Raw genomic sequence first — 18,628 nt, forward strand, 5'->3', positions numbered from 1 at the left:
TTTCAGGCCTAGGCTTCTTGGCCTTGCGCTTCACAAGCAACTCAGCCTCAGGCCCTGCGGATCCCTCCATAGCACTCTTCATGAGGAGTTTCAAGCACTGATCCTCTAAATGAAAGGGAAGCTAACCTACTTCTCAAAGTTTTTGGCACAAATGTGGAATCTGACATCCACATTTACATTTGCCTTTCTTGGATGACATTAAACTTAGCCACAATAAAAAAGGTAAAGAAAGGATTCCCCAACAGGGCAATTAACTGAAATGTTGAGACGATAACCACTTTGATGAGCAAACCGTAAGGACGGGTGAAGCATCCAGACTGGCAGCAAAGAAGTTCTGAGGAGTGTGCGTGTGTACGTCATTTTTATGGCAGAAGTCCAACAGCAGCCTACATGTGATGTACCATACACCCCTAGCAGTAAAAGCTTTTTGTATACTGGCCATCGGGTCATCATGGCAGGCAACTCCCTCATGTTACGAATACTGCAACAGAGGAACAAAAGGACATAGGTTCATAGATTAGTACTAGGCTAAGTGCCCTTGTGGGCCATTTTAAGCCTAGCCAATTACCCCATGTGAGAATCAAACCCTGCACCTCGTGTCTGTAAGGTAAACACCTTAACCATTATGCCAACCTCTCACCCAAAATATACATCTTCAATCTGTAAAGCTCTTTCCAGTGGTGAGAATCAAGCCTTGCACCTTGTGGTTGAAAGGCATACACCTTAACCACTATACCACTGGCCTTTTAGAGATCTGAGGGATACACAATATTAGGTAATAAACCAATCATAAGTACACTCTCTTCCACCTAGTATCACACATCTGCCTGGCAAAATACTTTCTAGCAACCTCAGTCATTTATGACACCATAACCAGAAAGTATAGCATAATGGAGGGGGGGTCTACAGTAGAAGCCAGGACTTAAGGCGGAATCAGCTGTTCTCAAATGGTAATCAAGATAGCAAAAACAAGAAAGGTTTCCTCCACCACCAAGGAAATAGCCTCAAACCAAATTCTTACTGGCCACTATAGACAATGAGATGTAGTGCTGGTCTTTCCTTACGGGAATTTTTGATAAGATACAGGATCAGCATTAATGCAGGATGCTAACATGAATCTCCCCACCAGAGGATGCAAATTTTGTCCACTGCGAACTCCATCCTGCTTTGCTGTACTGAGAAGAACAGGGAGTACCACATTTTTCCAAGTGGCAAAAGGCTGATCTCCATAATGCCCAATATCTAGAAGGATGAACCAAAACACAGGCACAGAAATTAAGGGAGTTTATCAGCATATTCCCAAGATGTAAACTGCTGACACGGTGATGCCTCTTGTCTATACCTCACAAAGAGATGTTCACTGCTTCTCTACACATAGTATATCAGCATGTGTCCACCCCCTTGCTCGTTTATATACAAGTTTAAGTTAGTTGTCAGAGTAAATTTGGAGAAGTCCGGGTGCAGCTTTCCCTCCAAAGTGCTGAAGGCTAGTAGACTGCATACAACTCTACCTGGTTCATGTGAAGCCACCTTGCTGAGTAGGCAAATCTTTTTAATTATGGTGGACAGCAGCTGAGAACTCCATTACATTCAACTAGTGAAGTAGCTGTTATTTGGATCTGTGACAATCTGGCTGAAGGAACAGAAGACCCATTTGGCAAATGTTGAGAACTGCCAACATTTCAGACAAAGCAATATAGCTCCAGACAACAAAAGCGAAAGTGTAAGTGCGTGCTACCTCTACAACCACTGTCCACTACAACATGCACATCTTCAAGCATGCAAACAAAGATCACAGAAGTACTTTCTAAAATGAAAAAATACACCCTCAGTGGGACCAGATAATAAACCCAGCTGACTTATAAACACTAAACTCCTACCAGACCTACTCCTTAATGTATACAATCTGAGCTTATCAACTGCCTTTGTTCCCCAATGTATGGCACACAGCTGCGGTGATGCCACTCCACAAGGATGGCCCCCCAATGACCCTGGAAATTACAGACCCATTATTCTGGATGAGTCTCATATGTAAAGCCATGGAATTTTGGCATAACCAGCCTAATTAACACTGTTGTTTTTCTTTCGGCTTTTCCCGGTTAGGGGTCGCCACATCAGAACTCCGGTCTTTGGCAGTCGATTTCTATGGTGTCAGCCCGACGTCCAACCTTCAACAAAGGCACGCCCATACACGCATGTCTTTCGAACGCCACTTGACCCCGGGGAGGACATGCAGACTCCACACAGAAGGCGCTCCAGCCGAGAATCGACCGGGAGAAACTTTTGCTGTGAGAATACCAAAAATCTTGCCAGACTTGACTCCCAGCAGTTTGGCTTTGTCAAGAGTAGATCCAGTCTGATGAATCTGGAAAACTTCTTTGAGAGAGTGTCAGGAACTGGACCATAAGCATGCTGTCCGTATTGAGTACCATGACCTTGTCAAAGTATTTGATACTACACATCATGCCAACATAATAAATAAACAAAATGCACTCTAAATGGATCTGTGTGTAATTAGATGGACTGTAAACTGTCTGAAGGACTGAACCTACACAGTGAAAGGGGATGCTTCTTCAGAGAGCACGATGGTCACCAGTGGAGTCCCCCAGGATCCATCTTGGAACTTCTGCTAATTGTTATCTACTTCTCTGATATCCAAATCATAAATGAAGATCTCTGGTTAACCAAGTTTGCAGATAACTGTAAACTGGGTGTCATGCGCAAGTTCCCCTCTAACACTCAAGCAGTCCAGCATGAGCCAACATCTGTTAACAACAAGTACACTAAAAATGGACACAAATTAAACACCTCCAGCTTATAATGCAGTGAAAGATTTTGCAACATGGGTGGATGGTTCCCCCTTGTTTGCCACTATGTTGCAATGGAGGTTAAAAAGTGCTTTTAACCTTGCAAAGCGTTATTATAATCAACATTAAACGAAGTCCATACCCCCTTATATTCTGCACTGATTGGGCCTACCATAGAATGCAATGCACCCTTTAGGATGGAGCTCACTAGGCACAAAAAGCAAAGTGGAAAGGACACAGGGGCTCCAAACTAAAAAGATCAATGGCTTAAAAAAAAACTTACAGCCTCCTTATGTGTGATGTAGGCCTTACTTATCAGACCTTAAGGGATCCAACACAACAAGACATCTTATACCTTCATAAATCAAACAGTCCTAAAAATACCAGGACCAAAGACCTAAATCTACTTAAAATAAGCAAAACAAGGTGGAGGGACAGATTTTTCATGCAGCACTTAACCCTTCTCTGGAACAAACTTCCTCTCCAAATTAAAGATCATGTTTAAAGCACAAAACAAACTTCTTTTCAAAAAGTATACTCATGCATCTTCATGTCTATGAACATATTTTTGTATGAAAAGAAAAGGGTTATGCAGTCTTTACAAATATAGTTTAAAAGACTGCTTCTGAATGCAGAAGACAAAATATACTGAGCCATGTTTACATCATGATTAATTACGGACAGGTTATGTCACTCTGAGTTCCAGGTCTAATTTTGCTAGATTAGCATAGGTAGGCAACTGTAAATTAGTAGTATGAAAGCAAAGCTAAAACTTTTACAATGGTGGACATCCACAGACTATGAAGCTAGAAGGAACTCAGTTTTAACTTTAAAGTATAGAGATGCGAAAGCGTTTTGTGAGATTTTTAAAAGGAAGACAATTTGCAGAAAACAAAGGGATAACACAACAGCTATAGATTTAATGTCACTGATTAAAGAGATAAGACAGAAAACTAATATGAGTGAATGGCTTGAAGAGCACTTATCCATTAATTTAGTAAGGAATTGGGAGTACACAAAGGGCAAATTATAAGAAATGTGGAGACTTACGACACTGCAATATTGGAAACAGATGACCCAGGGTAATATTCCCTTAACATAGGGACACTTTATAGACATTATGATTCCTAGAGACATACTTGACCTACCATTGACATCTTTAAGAAAATTCAAATTACACGTTGTCAGGAGATAGAACTGTTCATTATAGATGGCATGGTGGTTTGGCATAATGATTAAGGTCTTAACCTCATAAGCACAAGACACAGGGTTTAATTCTGGCCACAGGTTACTAGCTAGGCTTAAAATAACCCTTCAGAACAGTTAGCCTAATATGAACAAAACCACAGAGGTAAAGTTACTGGCATCTTTCATAAGACATCTTGTAGAATGAAAACAACCAAGGCCAACAAATTTAGAATGCAGTAGAAAAGAGATCTAAGTATATCAAGAATGTGTACAAGTAATGCCATTTGCTACCAGATCTTTAACATTTCAGCCAGACTTGCTAGAATACTTCCCCAGAGCACAGATAAACTCAACTTGTAAGAGATATAAAATTGACAAACTAGGTGATATCTACATCACATTTTGGGAAAGGTCCATACTGGACCTACTAAAATAATGATTTCAAGAAATATGCGAATGACTTTAGTTAGGTAAAACTAATGTTATTGCATCTTGATTTTTGATTAGTACAACTAAAGTAAACACATTTAGCAAATATGAAAGAATCTTCCTAGATCTTATAGTAGCTACAAAAAACTCAACTATCAGAAAATGGAAACAAGTCATCTGTTCCACATGAGATGATGTAGAATTACTAATATCTAGAATACAAAAGCAAGACTTGGCTGCACAGTATTTGAGTATGAGATAGAAGATTACAGCAAAATTGTCTCCTTGTATTTTGAATAGGAGTTCACAGCATCATGCTGATAGTTTTTTTCCAATATTCATAGGTTCATAGATGTGTACTAGGCTAAAGACAATTAAGGCCTTTTTAAGCCTAGCCATGCATCCCAAATCTCTAACAAGTTCTGGTACCCTTAATAAGTTTAAGAAAGTGCTTGGGAGATTAAACATTTACAAGCTGGATCTGAAAGTGCCTGTGTTCATTAGAAACATAGGTGCCAAACCAGGGACGAATTTCCTGTTCCCCATTTAGTTGTCCAAGTTATGCTTGAATTGAGTTAGGGAGGAACTCTGCTTCACATGGAAGGGGAGCCTGTCCCAAAGAAGTAGTCGTCTCTGGGATATATAACCATCTCTCCAGTAAGTCCTACTTATATCACATGCAAGGTTTAGATTCATAGGTAGGTACTAGGCTATCTGCCCAAGGGCATTTATAAGCCTAGCCAGAGTATGTCTGCCCATTGATTAACTGATCCTCTGTCAAGCAGAGACAATGAAGTGATCCCAGGGGTGTATTTTCTGTTACCCATCCACTTGTCAAGGTTTCTCTTGAAGAGTGGTAGTAAGGGGCTCTGCCTAATGTTTGGAATTTTGTTCCAAAGCATGGGGAGTCTCTGTGACAGGAATCTATCCCTCCAGCATGTTCTATTTATTGTTGTGGTGAGGTTTAGCTCACTAGAGCATGTGGCTCGCAGTGACTTGGATTTCTTAAGGTGGAACATGTCCATCAATTCTGAGTTGGACATGGCTTTGTAAGTCAGGCAGAGATCACCTCTGAGTAAGCGATATGCCACTGAGTACAGCCGGAGTTTTTTCAGTTGGGCTGCATAGGACATAGGCCAGCAATCCTCTTGGTGAGGTACTTTTGTGGTCTCTCCAGCTGTTGGAAGTGTCTTGTGAGGTACATCCCAAATGGGTCATTGTACTCTATGATGGGTCTGATGAGCGACGAGTAGAGGGGCACTATAATCTCTATTTCTAGATGCGAACCCTTTAGTAATTAGATGGGCCACATAGAAGGATTTCCTGTCTACTTTGGCAATATGATTGTCAAAGGAGAGATTACTATCTACCTGGGTCCCCAAATCTCTCATTACCTCTTCTGTATTAAGGGGGCTGCCACCTATGTGGTAATTCGTGGGTGTTCTGTTTTTCCCAAATGGGATGACTATGCATTTTTTGGCTTGAGGTCATGACTTTGACACCAGATGTCCGTCTCAGGAAGCACCGACCCTAATGCTTTCCTGGAAGGGCTGACACAGACAAATAACTTATTTCAGAGCCATGGATTAAAACTAAATGCCAGCAAATGCATAATTAGTATCCTTAGAATGGGTAATTCTGGTAGTGTTTGTTTTGTGGATATGAAGGAGGTCCATCAGGGTGGGGTCTGACAGTGCCAAGTGTGCCAGGCATAGATCTCCCCTCAACAGCTCGTAAGAGATAGAATACAGGGATAGGACTTGGAGGTGGTCTGCACAGGATATGCTATTTATGCCCTGTATTATTTTAGTGAAGAACCTCTGTGGACATTCCAATTGTTGGATGCGCCTAGTTAAGTACGTACCAGAGGGGTACTGTACTTAACGATGGGTCTGATGAATGCTGAATACAGTGCACCAATGACCTCCTTGGACCTAGACACCATACTTTTGTTTATATGTTGCACAACACAGAATGATTTTCTTACTACTGTAGACATGTGGCAGTCATAGGATAGATCACCAGGGGTGGCTGACCTCCCTAAGGATACTAATTATGCATTTGCTGGCATTTAGTTTTAATCCATAGCTCTAAAACAAGTTCCAGGAAAGCTTTAGGGTCGGTGGGGGATTCAATGACCATTCCTAATTTGCGATCATCTGCAAATTTAGTCAGCCAGAGGTCCTTGACACTGGTCTTGACTTCAGAGAAGTAAATGCTATAAAGGATCAATACCAGTCCCTGAGGAACTTTGCTTGTAACTGGCCTCTTTGTATAGGCAGACTCCACAATTCTAACTTCCTGGGTCCTGTATGTGAGCCAGTTGGCTATCCACCAAGTGATATAACTAACCTCTTCAGTTTGTCAACAATGTCTGAGCCAGGGTATTGCATCAAATGCCTTGGCCAGGTCAAGGTAGGCAGTGTGAACCATTCTGCTATTACTAATTGCTTTGGTGATCTTCAAAAAGAAGTCCACCAGTTTGAGTAGGCATGATTTTCCCCAACAAAACCAAACTGGGTTGTGCTCAGTGTTGGAAGTTTCCTATGTCATTACTGATCTTTTCCATAATTCCTTCCTTGGTTTTGTATGTGAGACTTGTGGGACTTATGGGTTTGCAGTTGGTCAACCTTTGTGCAAAGGGACGACTGCTGACGTTCTCAATTAGTTGGCATGAGGCTTTGGTTAAACAGTGATTCCAGATGGCCTGATAGTTCATGATTCATGCTATTTTCAAGGCATACTTAGATATTGTCTGGGCCCACCGATGCAGTGTTCTTGGCCTTAGAGAGAAAAGATTGAGGACATGTTACCTAGTAACAGTAAAGGGAGTTATATTTGATGGTATTTCTTTAGGGGAGGCTGAGGGGAAGAGAGGGGTAAAATTAGAGCTGAATTTGTCTGCCAGTAGGTTTGCTATACTTTCTGGATCAGTATAGATGGCTCCATTAACAATGGGCTCTGCAAACAATTGTGTATTGTGTTTGAGGTTACTGACATAGCTAAAGAATTCCTTATGGTTCTCGTTTGCTGGGAGACCAAATTTACCTCAAATATGGCTTTGGTACACAAATTTTCTTCTGAATTGTTTGTTTAGTTTGACGGCAGTGCCCTTATTTGTTTAGTTTGACAGCAGTGCCCTTATCCTGCTGGGTGTTACACCTCCTAATTTTTGCCAAGATTTTCTTCCTTATGTTATAGAGCCTATTAATGTTGTGATTCCAGCAGTGTGGCTCGTTTTTTGAGGTAGTTATATATTTATTCTTGGTGGGTACAGCTCCCTCTATGCAGCTATTGACATACTTGTATGAGGTTTCTGTGAACAGTTCTGCGCAGACAGCAGTATTCTCAGGGTTTGTGGGGGCTTAAAATGTTGCCAGTTTATCACTTAATAATAGGAAATTAGCTTGAGTGTAGATCCTGAACATTCCAAGGTTAGCTGGGGTTACAGGTTTTATTTTCACTTCAAAGAAGATGGTTTTGTGTCTTACCTTATCAGAGAGGATAATATACTAAGGGTGCCCAGCCCTCCCCCATATTAGTGAAGACCAGATACAGTATGTTTGCGTCTCTGGTCAGTATACTGACAGTCTGGTCTAGGAGGTTTGAGTTTACAAAACAGAGGAATCTCTGTGTCTGCACGTTTGGTGTCATATGGGATTCCCATTTAATAGTGGGGTAATTAAAGTCACCCATGAATATGATACTGGGTTGGACGGGTGAGTGTTTCCAGTAAGCTTAAATAAATCTTATGGGTTTCCTGGGTCATAGAGGGGGCCTACAGCTAGCAAGGAAGTGGTATGGGATTTTGCCTATGGTGATCTGGATGACGAGAAGTTCAAGTGCATCATCTCGTCTGACCAGCCTTCAGGTATAGCTATTTTCTGATGTAAATCATGACACCTTCACCTTTAGTCCCTATCTGTGTAGTAGCTGGTCTAAATGTATGGAAGGCATTACTGTCTCAATTGCCGATGTGCTCTCTGCAGTTTGAAACAATGTCTCACTGAATGCACAGACATCAGCATTCTCTAACTTGAGAAGAGCTTGTAGGTAGTGGAGATTCTTGTTTAGACTCCTAGCATTGGGCACTAATCCCTTTAGATTTTTTGGGTTTTGATTTATCTCAGAAGTACTTTGCTTAAATTGATAACATTGAAAAGCCTGAAGGGGAGAGGTGCAGACCATCCCTGGCAAAGCAATGTGGTCTGTTCACCATTTCCTTCCATGCTGACAAACATTGCACCCCCTAAGAGTGACACCAGAAACTAAACCAACTATTAAAGTCAGTCATCTTTTGTTTGCATTGTGGCATCATCCTTGGAGAAGGTAAAATGCTAGTCAATGCAAGGCTCATACAAGCCAGGGAGAAATATTCTGAGAACTCCATGATGTCTCTCTCTCTTCTTCTCTTTTTCTCTCAGTGCCTCCTATGAAAATGGGCTTTTAACCATGTCGGACTTTCCCAATACTTAAATGTCAATCATTCACTCATTCAATAAATACATAAATAAAATAAATAAATAAATATAGTCTAGGGAGGTACGGCTCAGGTCACATGCACCCCCCAAGGGCTTAGAAGTAGAGATTCCATGAGATGAGGTTGGTATGTTTTGATATTGGTGTTGTTTTGAAACAATGCATATGAGGCTGTTGAGGGCATCTAGGAGGTCTTTGGGATTTAGGAAGGTTTTATTTAAATGCTTTGGCATATGTGGGTTTATGTGTCTGCTTTGTACTGTGTGGGATGGGTGCAGCATATGTCTAGTACTGATAAAATGACTGACACTGGGACTGCTTTTATGTGAGAGCTTTGCCTCCAATGACACTGTGTAAATACTTCTCTCATATGCGTTACCAGTTTGTTTCAGAATTAGGTGGTTGTCAGTAAACATGAGGCAGTTTTTATATTTCCACAGCATGCCCATATGCATTAAGCTGGTAATGGAGATACTGGAAAACGTCATTCATGGCAACAGGCCATTTTTTTATTGCTTACACCATTGTGGTGAGAGTATAAAGTAATGTCAGGAGTATCTGGTTTGCAACCCTGGGGGCAGTTCTTGTCACTGCAAAGTAGTTGCCCTGTGTGCAACTAGGTATCGGTGAAATTTCAAGGGTGCTTTTACAGAAAAGATGCCAACTCAAGGTGCCTGCATCTATACAGAGCTCTGTCAAATACTTGAGGGGAAACTACTAAAGTAGACCCTAATAATTTACAGATAAGTACTTGGAGAGATACAAGTTAGAAACCAGATGATCAAGCAGTACTTACTAAAAAGAAAGAATTAGCTCTGCCAAGAATGATGAAACAAGGGGATTAACCTTACTGGCTACTATCTGGCTATCTGGCTACTACTAATGCAGATCTTACCACACCTTCACACTGCTAGGATACAATGCCCCTTTGCTTCTCCTCTCACCAGACAGTAGCACCAATCCCAAGATGAGAAGCAGGTCACACGCTTGATAATCAACAGTACTGTCTCAGATGATGCAGGGGTCTATAGACTTGTTGTAGCCTTTTCCTTGTAGATGCCTTGAACAGCAACTGGACCAATCAGAAATGTCAAGTACAGACACTCACTGCCCAATCAGGGAAAGTCAGGAATCAATCTTTCTCTCCCCAGGAGTAAAGTAAAAGCACAAATTCCAAGCTGGGACCTATGAAGCAGTTACCAGGCTTTTTGGTGATCATTAGCTTTCAGGAAATAATATCCCTATGCACCTTCTGTCACAGAAACACAATCCCAAGATAACTACTGACAGGCAGAATGTGAGCTCTCTAATAATTGGTGGTCTTGGATTAATGTTGCAGATTTTAAGGCTAATATGAAAAACTGGGTTATCATCATAAGCCATGCAGTGTGCACTAAACAGTTAGATATGAAATAAGGGGTAACTTAAGAGATTTAGCTATCTTAAATGGAGCGGCACTAATTTTTAAAAGAGCAAGATGGAATGGAAGGGGTGGGAAACTTAGTATTCTGGTTCTATGGAACAGAGTAGGATGGCCAATAAATTTAAATAACTGAAAGAGTGATTTTACAAAATGATAATTTTGTGCATACTGACAATAGCCAATGAAAGGGGAGAGAGAAGGAAATATGTGGTCAGATTAACATATGGGGAGAGCAACTAGACAGACAGTTGAGTTTAAAAACACAACAGCACCAGGGGGGTTGGAAGGGAATTTTTTAAATTTCTGTGCAACTCACAAGAGATGCATCTCTAGTCTCTTTACAACTTTAAAGACATAGAATACAATTAAAACACAGTGTAAAGAAAGTACACTACAATACACAAAACAGAAGACAATGAAGCAATACACATTACAAGAAAGCAAAAACTAACTAATCTTTCCCCTCATAGCAGTCTATTACACACCCTCTTACTAGTTTCTTAGGTACGAGGGTAGCTGCCATTGTGGGTCATTTTAAGCCTAGCAAATTTCCCTTCCAAAAGTAGGAATCAAATCAAGTACCTTATGTCTGAAGTAAACACCTTAACCATTATATCAACCTCCAAAATTGTCAAACCTCCACATATTCAATTGTTAATATAAAGAATAAGTTTATGGAAAAGGGTTGGGAACTGTTCTTTCTTTCTGGCACTGTAACTTACTGTAAACGCCTGACAGAATTATTGAATGACTATCTGACATACTAAAACTATTGCTCAGATGTACTCCTATATTTTTAGTTATTTATATGACTGTCTGTGACATTTTATCTTTGTAACTGTAAGAGCTGTTCTTTGTAAATAAAGTGGCTGATTGTAAAAAATAAAACTGATAAAACTGTGATGATTCTTTGTCTTCACGTATCATTCCTGTACCGCACTCTACCCCCCCCCCACATGCAAACACTTTTTCTGACAAGCCAGATAAATGATCGTTTAACCATATCAAGTGATTATAAGGATTAATCACCTTCACACAGAAGACTGCCTCCTCACCTTCAGAAAAATTACCACTTGCTGATGAAGTGCACTTGAGATTACTGGCTGTGATCATTATCTGGTCACTTGCTAGCAGCAGCATATGCTGCTCAAAAAATTCATACCCTTACCAATGACAGCAATGTTTTAAATCCAAAAACAAAATCTTGATCAGTGCTGTGGGCAGTATGTACTGTTAATAATGATACAGGTTTATCTGGCATCATGGCAGCATTTTTTTTTATTTTTCAGTTAACCTAAAAAAAATATGGACTCCCAGAAACTACAGTTGTGTACACTTACCATATATGTAAATTTTCGAGAGTATTTACTGTTGCAGTCATCACATTTGGGTTATCTGCTTGCAGTCGGCCTGATTAACAAAGTTTTGGGTCCTGCGCTGGTTGCTGTCCCTTCTTCCATGACGTTAGGTCGTCAGGGGTATAAAACATGCAGCCAACTCCATTACATCAGATTTTCTTGCCCCAGATGTCAGGTGCCCCCCCCCCCCCTAATGGGGAGCAATTAAATCTATAAATATACAAGGTTATACCTCCGACAAAAAACAAATACACCAAAAAGCTTTTGTGCAAAGTAAAGGAGAGTACAGGTACAGCCAAAAGAAGAAAGGGGGCTGGAGGGAGGGTAACCAGGAGTGCAAAAGTGAATACACTCAAACATCTACATTTATGGTAAGTGTACACAACTGTACTATGTTCTTCGTGTTTCACTGTTGCAGTCATCACATTTGGGTAGATTCCCAAAGCTAAGGATGGGAGGAGGAATTTAGATAGCATTAGGACCAGCTATAATGCCCTGCAAGACTGCAGTGGCAAAAGCCAGCTCTGGATTTAGAGAAAATTGGCAGATGGTAATGCTTGGTGAAAGTATGTACAGAACTCCAGGAAGCAGCTTCTAGAATGTCCCTGGCAGGGACGCCCCTGAGAAAGGCTGCAGAGGTAGATGCAGCCCTGGTTGAGTGGGGTCTGATCCCTTGTGGGATAGGTTTTCCATAGTGCTTGTAGAAGAAATGAATGCAATGGCTTATCCATTTGGAAATAGTTTGCTTTGAAGTAGCCTTACCCTCTGCCCCTGCAGAAAATTCCACCAGCAGTTGGTCAGATTTCCTTTGAGATTTAGTCCTGTCCAAGTAGAATCTAAGTTGTCTGTGCACGTCTAAGGAGTGCAATATCCGTTCCAATTTGTTCTGTGGATTAGGAAATAAGGTTGGCAAATGAATGAACTGATTAAGGGCCACACTGGATACCACCTTGGGCATGAAGGAGGGATTGGTCCTAAGGGACACCCTGTCCACATGAAAGATGATGAAAGGCTCCACTGCCATGAGGGCCTGTAATTCAGATACCCTTTTTGCTGAAGTGATTGCTAAAAAAAAAAAAAGCTGTTTTCCAAGAAAGGAATTTTAAGTCTGCAGTGGCAGCTGGCTTGAAAGGATGAAGGGTGGGCTTTTCCAATACAAAGTTAAGGTCCCAGGCTGGAGTTGGAGCTCTCCTGGATGGTCGCAGACTTTTGGACCCTCTGAGGAACTGCTTAAGCAGTGGATGAGAGAAGAGGGGAGGTTTTGTGTTATAATGAGCTGAAATGGTTGAGGCGTGAATTTTGATGAAGGAGAAAGGCAGGCCCTTGTGAAGCATCTCAGTTAAGTATTGTAAAATCTGAGGTAAATTGGGCAGTGCTGTGCACATCCCTTGAGATTGGTTCCAGGCACAGAATCTTTTCCATTTTTCAGCATAAGACTTTCTAGTAATAGGCCTCCTTGTCTCTAAAATGATAACCATCACTTGTTTGCCGAGGGATGGTAAAGGAGAGAGTAGGTAATTAGCCAGGCTGCTAGGTTCAGTGTTTGAAGCTGAGGATGCAGAATCTGGTTCTCCTGCTGAGACAATAGGGTAGGAGTCTGAGGCAGGTCCCATGGGGCCAACAGTGACACACTGCGCAAGAGGGGGTACCAGTGTTCACATGGCCAGTCTGGTGCAATTAAAATCGTCCTTGGTTTATCTTGTTTGATCTTTAGTAGCACTTTGGAGAGCAGAGGCAGAGGAGGAAAGGCATGAACTGACTTTTCCAGCTGAAGGACAGAGCATCCACTTTCCAAGCTTGTTTGTGGGGAGTCCATGTGCAAAATTTGTCCAATTGATACTTCTGGGAGGAGGGAAACAGGTCTATATCTGGCCTCCATTTGTTTGTCAACATGTTGAAAATCCTTGGTTCCAGTTTCCACTCGTGTGGGTCCATGAGGTTTCTGCTTAGTTCGTCTGCCAGTGTATTTACTTTTCCTGGCAGGAATTGAGCTTGTAGATGCACTTGGTAGTTCAGGGCTGTGTTCCACAATGCCATGGTTAGTCTGCAGAGGGGGTAAGAATGTGTAGCCCCCTGCTTGTTTATGCACCACATAATAGTGGTGTTGTCCATCTTTACCATTAATTGGCCTGGAAGAATGTGGTCCTTGAAGGCTGTCAAAGCATTCTGTACAGCTAACATTTCTTTTTAATTGATATGCAGGTGCATTTGACTTGGGTTCCATGTGCAATGAATGCACTTCCCTGCCACGTGAGCCCCCCCCATGCATAACCTGATGCATCTGTTGTTAGGGTTTGGGTGGCAGGGGGTGGTGTGAATGGTAGTCCCTTGTTTTGGTGGCAGGCCTCTGCCCACCAAAGCAACTCTAGGCGTAGGCAAGGTATGATAGGAATCATTGCTTCTAGATCCTGAGAATGTTGGCACCATAGGCTTTTTAGATAACATTGAAGTTTCCTCACATGCAGTCTTGCATATGGAATTAGAAGAATGCAGGAGGCCATGACCCCCAAGGCTTGTAGTATTTGCCTTGCAGATAGTAGGGTTTTTGTGGCCACTTGTTTGAAGTAGGTTGTGTCAAATAAATTTGTTTCTCTGGCGTGAGGAAAGCCATCTGGGAAGTTGTATTCAAGCTTGCTCCCAGGAATATAATTTGTTGACAGGGTACCAGGTATGATTTCTTTTCGTTTATGGTGTACCCCAGACAAGTTAGCACCCTTTGTACAAAGGCCAGATGATTCAAAACTATGTCTTGGCTTTTTGCCTGAATTAAACAATCGTCCAGTTATGGGTATATCTGAATATTTCTTTGCCTGCAAAATGCAATGACTGGGGCTAGGCACTTTGTGAATACCCTGGGTGCAGTAGATAAGCCAAAGGGCAGTGCAGAGAACTGGTAGTGATTACAGCCTGCTTTGAAGCGTAGGTATCTTCTGCAAGATTTACCTAATTGGGATGTGCAGATATGCTTCCTTTAAATCAGGTGTTACCATCCAGGCATCTTTTCCTAGCATAGGAAGCAACTGGTGAAGAGTCAGCATCTTGAATTTTGGAATCACCAAAAAAGTGTTTAGAGTAGACAGGTCCAGAATAGGACGCCATGAATTGTCTTTTCTGGGTACCAGGAAAAGTCTTGAGTAGAAACCTTGTCCTTTTTTCTCTTTTGGTACAGTTTGAATAGCCTTTATGTTTAAAAGAGAGAGTATTTGCTTTTGAGCCTCTGCCCACTGATTTTGGGGTAGATCTGGTCAACCTTTTGGTGTTGGTAATGTGTGGAAGTGAAATCTGTATCCTTGGGACACTATATTTAAAACCCATTTGTCCTTGGTAATGAGTTCCAAGTTTTGGCCTGCAGACTAATCTTTCCCCCTAAAGGAGCATTCAAGTTCAGAGTGCTTGGAAATTTTAAAATCAAGTCATTGAGACAGTTTTCCATAGGGGGAGTCTTACTACTCCCAGATTTGGAAGTGAAAGCCCCCCACTGCTTAGACTTGTGCGTACCCTGAGACTGAAACCCGGGGTTTCTGCTGTGTGTGGGTTTGGATTGAGAAGACCTGGAAGGGGCCGAAAAAGGTCCAATTTTTAGAGGGCCAATGCCTACTAAATCTTGGAGGCTGAACTTGTAAGAAATCTTTTAACATTTTGCGTAGGTTTAGCTTTATCTTCCATCTTTTTAAGAACTACCTCAGCTTTGTTGCCAAACAGACTGTCCTGATTTAAGGGAGCATCCAACAGTTTAGTTTTAACATGATCAGGCAAAGATTGCTCCTTGAGCCAAACATGCCTTCTGAGTACAGACCCAGTGACAAGAGGCCTCTAATGAATCAAACACACATTGCAAAGTATGTTTTCCAACCTGTTCAGCAGAATGCATTAAAGCCTGTAATTCTTTATTTTCAGCACAGTCAGGAATCAATATAATTTTCTGTTTAAGCAATCCAATAATATGTTATATATACTGTGTATCCAGAGACTATTTCACAGGGATCCATGGGCATTAAGACTTTTACTGCCATAAACCCTACCCCCTTCTGATAGAGACTCCAGGGCACTGGATAGATGGGGTAAGAAGGTTTACACTTCTGCAACCTTGGCCATTAGGGTCCTTAAACTGTCAGTTTCATATGTTAAAGTATCAACAACATATTATTGGATTGCTTAAATAGAAAATGATATTCAGGAACCCTGTAATATCTGTCAGGCTTTCTGGGAGCAAGAGGCAACGAATCAGGAGCCAAACTAGATTCTGAAAAGGCATTATCAATAATGTCTAGTACAGGAGGTATAGCTAAAGGCCTATGCTGAGGCAGGAGTAAGAAATCCCTAAGCCTCTTTTTCGAATCAGAAAAATATTGGCTTTCCCAATGGAAATGGTCACTTAGAGTGTGCAAGGTTTCACCAAAAGAAAAATCCTCTGGAGGGGAAGCAGAGGGAATAGAGTCCTCTGCATCAGAATCCTCATAAGTAGATTTGGGTAACTCCAGATCATCAAAATAATCAGAATCCTGGTCAGAAGATTCATAAACTAATTCAGTCCTAGGTCACATAGAAGAGGGTTGTTGGCTTCCCCTGATTAAAGTTATAAGGTCTTCAGCAATTCTTATTTGTTTTTTAGGCATAGAGGCCTGAGCATGTGGCCTGGGCATCAGTTTCCTAGGCATGGTTCGAGGTTTAGTCCTTAAAGAAGAAGGAGGCATCGGTTTAATATGCAAGTCCGTAGGCCTGAATACACCCTCAGAAGCCGGTGCCTGCACAGCGGCTCCAGACCCATCCAAGGTAGAGACATCCGCAAATTCCACAGTTGAAGCATCTCACTGCATACCGGACTCCGAATGGGTCTCAATAGAGGCCTGCGAATCAGAAGTAGCGGGTATCAGGGGCTGCAAAAGCACCAGAGTACTGCTGAATTGGCGACTGGCTTAGGAGAAGTGTCGTCGGCAGCTTTGGACCTAGGTGGCCTGTCTCTGTCTTTATCTTTGCATTTTTTCGGAATGCCGGTAGTCGGATGGCTTACTGACATTTCTGGATAATTGAACCGAGAACTGAAATATCTGGAGGCGAAAATATACAGACGACAGAGAGTGTGTTGATTAAATAAGGCACAAAACTGACAGCAAGGTATGCTGTAGTCAGAGCCTAGGCAAGGAATACAGTACGAATTAAAATCTTTGTGAGGTATTTGCTTTCAACACGAAATGAAATCATTAACTTTTACTGACATCGGTAAAGAGCAAGAAAAAGTTTCCCCAACAGGGTACTTAGCTTTAGTTGAAGACTTCGGTACTGAAACACTAAAACGAAAATTTCAGGAGTTGGCCAACCGGCACTTGCGAATTGCTTCTGCTTCATGCACTGCATGGCAAGAAAGACTGATGTAATGGCGCCGGCTGCATGTTTTATACCCCTGACGACCTGATGTCATGGAAGAAGGGACAGCATCTGATGCAGGACCCAAGACTTTGTTAAACAGGCCGACTGAGGGCTACTGCAAGCAGATAACCCAAATGTGATGACTGCAACAGTGAAACATGAAGAACCTCCAATCTACTCCATAATATCTATTACAAGAAGCTCTAACTGGATTGGTTCTAAGCAGTGCCATCCATTGAATATGGTCAATACAAGTCAGCTTTATGACTCGCGCCAAAAGGCTGTAAACTGTCCTCTTACTAATGTAGGTGCAAGGAGAAGGAGACAAGAAAACTAACAAAAAACATTGTGAATTACTTTCAGGTTCACTTTGCAGCTACTGTAATAATCATAATCATAAACTACAATAATCATATTGACAAAATGTCAGCCTCAAACTATTCAGAATGTTGTAAAGATTTGAAATGAAAATGGTACAGTTGCTGCAAATTAAAAATGCAGGAAAACTGAATAATTTTTGTATTCTTTATTAAAGCAATGTCATGTGGAGCTAAGATAACAAAACACTAAAATTTAAGTGAGTAATAAATGTAAGTAAATAGAAATACCAAGAACAGGCTGTATAACACATCTCTAAGATGGTTATGTGGCTGGCTCACAGGCAGAATTTCTTATACAAGATCATCCAAGACACAGCAGCTTTCCCCACTACTTTCATGTTTACTACAATTTTTTCCTTTAAGCTGCAGTACTTCAAACTTCCACCCAGGTCATTCCACTGATTTGTTCTTGACCATCAAGGTGAGAATCCTAAAGCCCATGTGTTCCTTTAAAGGAGATTATCATCTGTCAAGTACAGTGCAGTTATCTCAAACAAGGTTGGATTTTCCTATTTTAGCCCTATCTTCAAGCAAGGGGTTATTCCTCCAAGCAGCCCTGCATCTCCCATGTGGCAAAAGCAGCTGTTTCCTTGGCTTCCCCCAAGAAAATTGCACTATTCAGTGTGCCCTCTTCCCCAATGTACACAGCCGCCCGCCCACCCACCCACTGAGAGAAGCAACACACCGCATCCTTTCATTCTTCCCTTCTACAGTGTGGCTGCCCCAATTCCGGAGTCACGAATCAAAGTTGACTCACCTGGATCAAAATAAGGACTTCATCCCCGTGCACCTCAGAGCCATACATTTAAAGTAAACTGTCTGAAAGCTCTCCAGTCTCCAGCAATGAATCACAGGGCATATGCCTTTTCCCTATCACCCTTAGTGAGGCAAGTAGACTCGACCCCTTTATTCTTCTCCCACAACAACATCAGGACTACTAAGAGAATCTAGGATGTGTGGGATATAGTCAAAACTCCATCCTTCTACTCCTACTCCATTTAATGGCTTCTATTTAAAGTGTTAACTTTTGCAGGTTGTCGAGTTTGATTTCAAAATTAGACCAAAATGTCAGTTCTAACAAACTTTTGTTTCTAACCCAAGCCTGCGTACTCAAAGAGGATTATTAACATCTCTGAGGCATACCTTTTTCTTTGTCATTTGTACTTTCAATGGGGCTTGTAACTTTAACAGGGGTGG

General features: G+C 41.6%; 1 protein-coding gene across 1 annotated transcript in view; it reads right to left on the minus strand.

The window, feature by feature from the left end:
* The window catches only part of BMP2K (BMP2 inducible kinase), a gene marked incomplete in the record, with an annotated part of 1,991,334 nt that overhangs the window by 1,059,038 nt on the left and 913,668 nt on the right, over positions 1–18,628 (minus strand). Inside the window, 1 exon segment of the mRNA XM_044061221.1 lies at positions 18,575–18,628. This exon segment is cut by the window's right edge and continues 107 nt beyond it. Within this exon segment, the coding sequence (XP_043917156.1) occupies positions 18,575–18,628 (54 nt within the window).

The sequence above is a fragment of the Protopterus annectens genome, chromosome 2.part0 (genome assembly GCF_019279795.1).
Source record: "Protopterus annectens isolate FY-2018-M chromosome 2.part0, PAN1.0, whole genome shotgun sequence".
Lineage (NCBI taxonomy): Eukaryota > Metazoa > Chordata > Ceratodontiformes > Protopteridae > Protopterus > Protopterus annectens.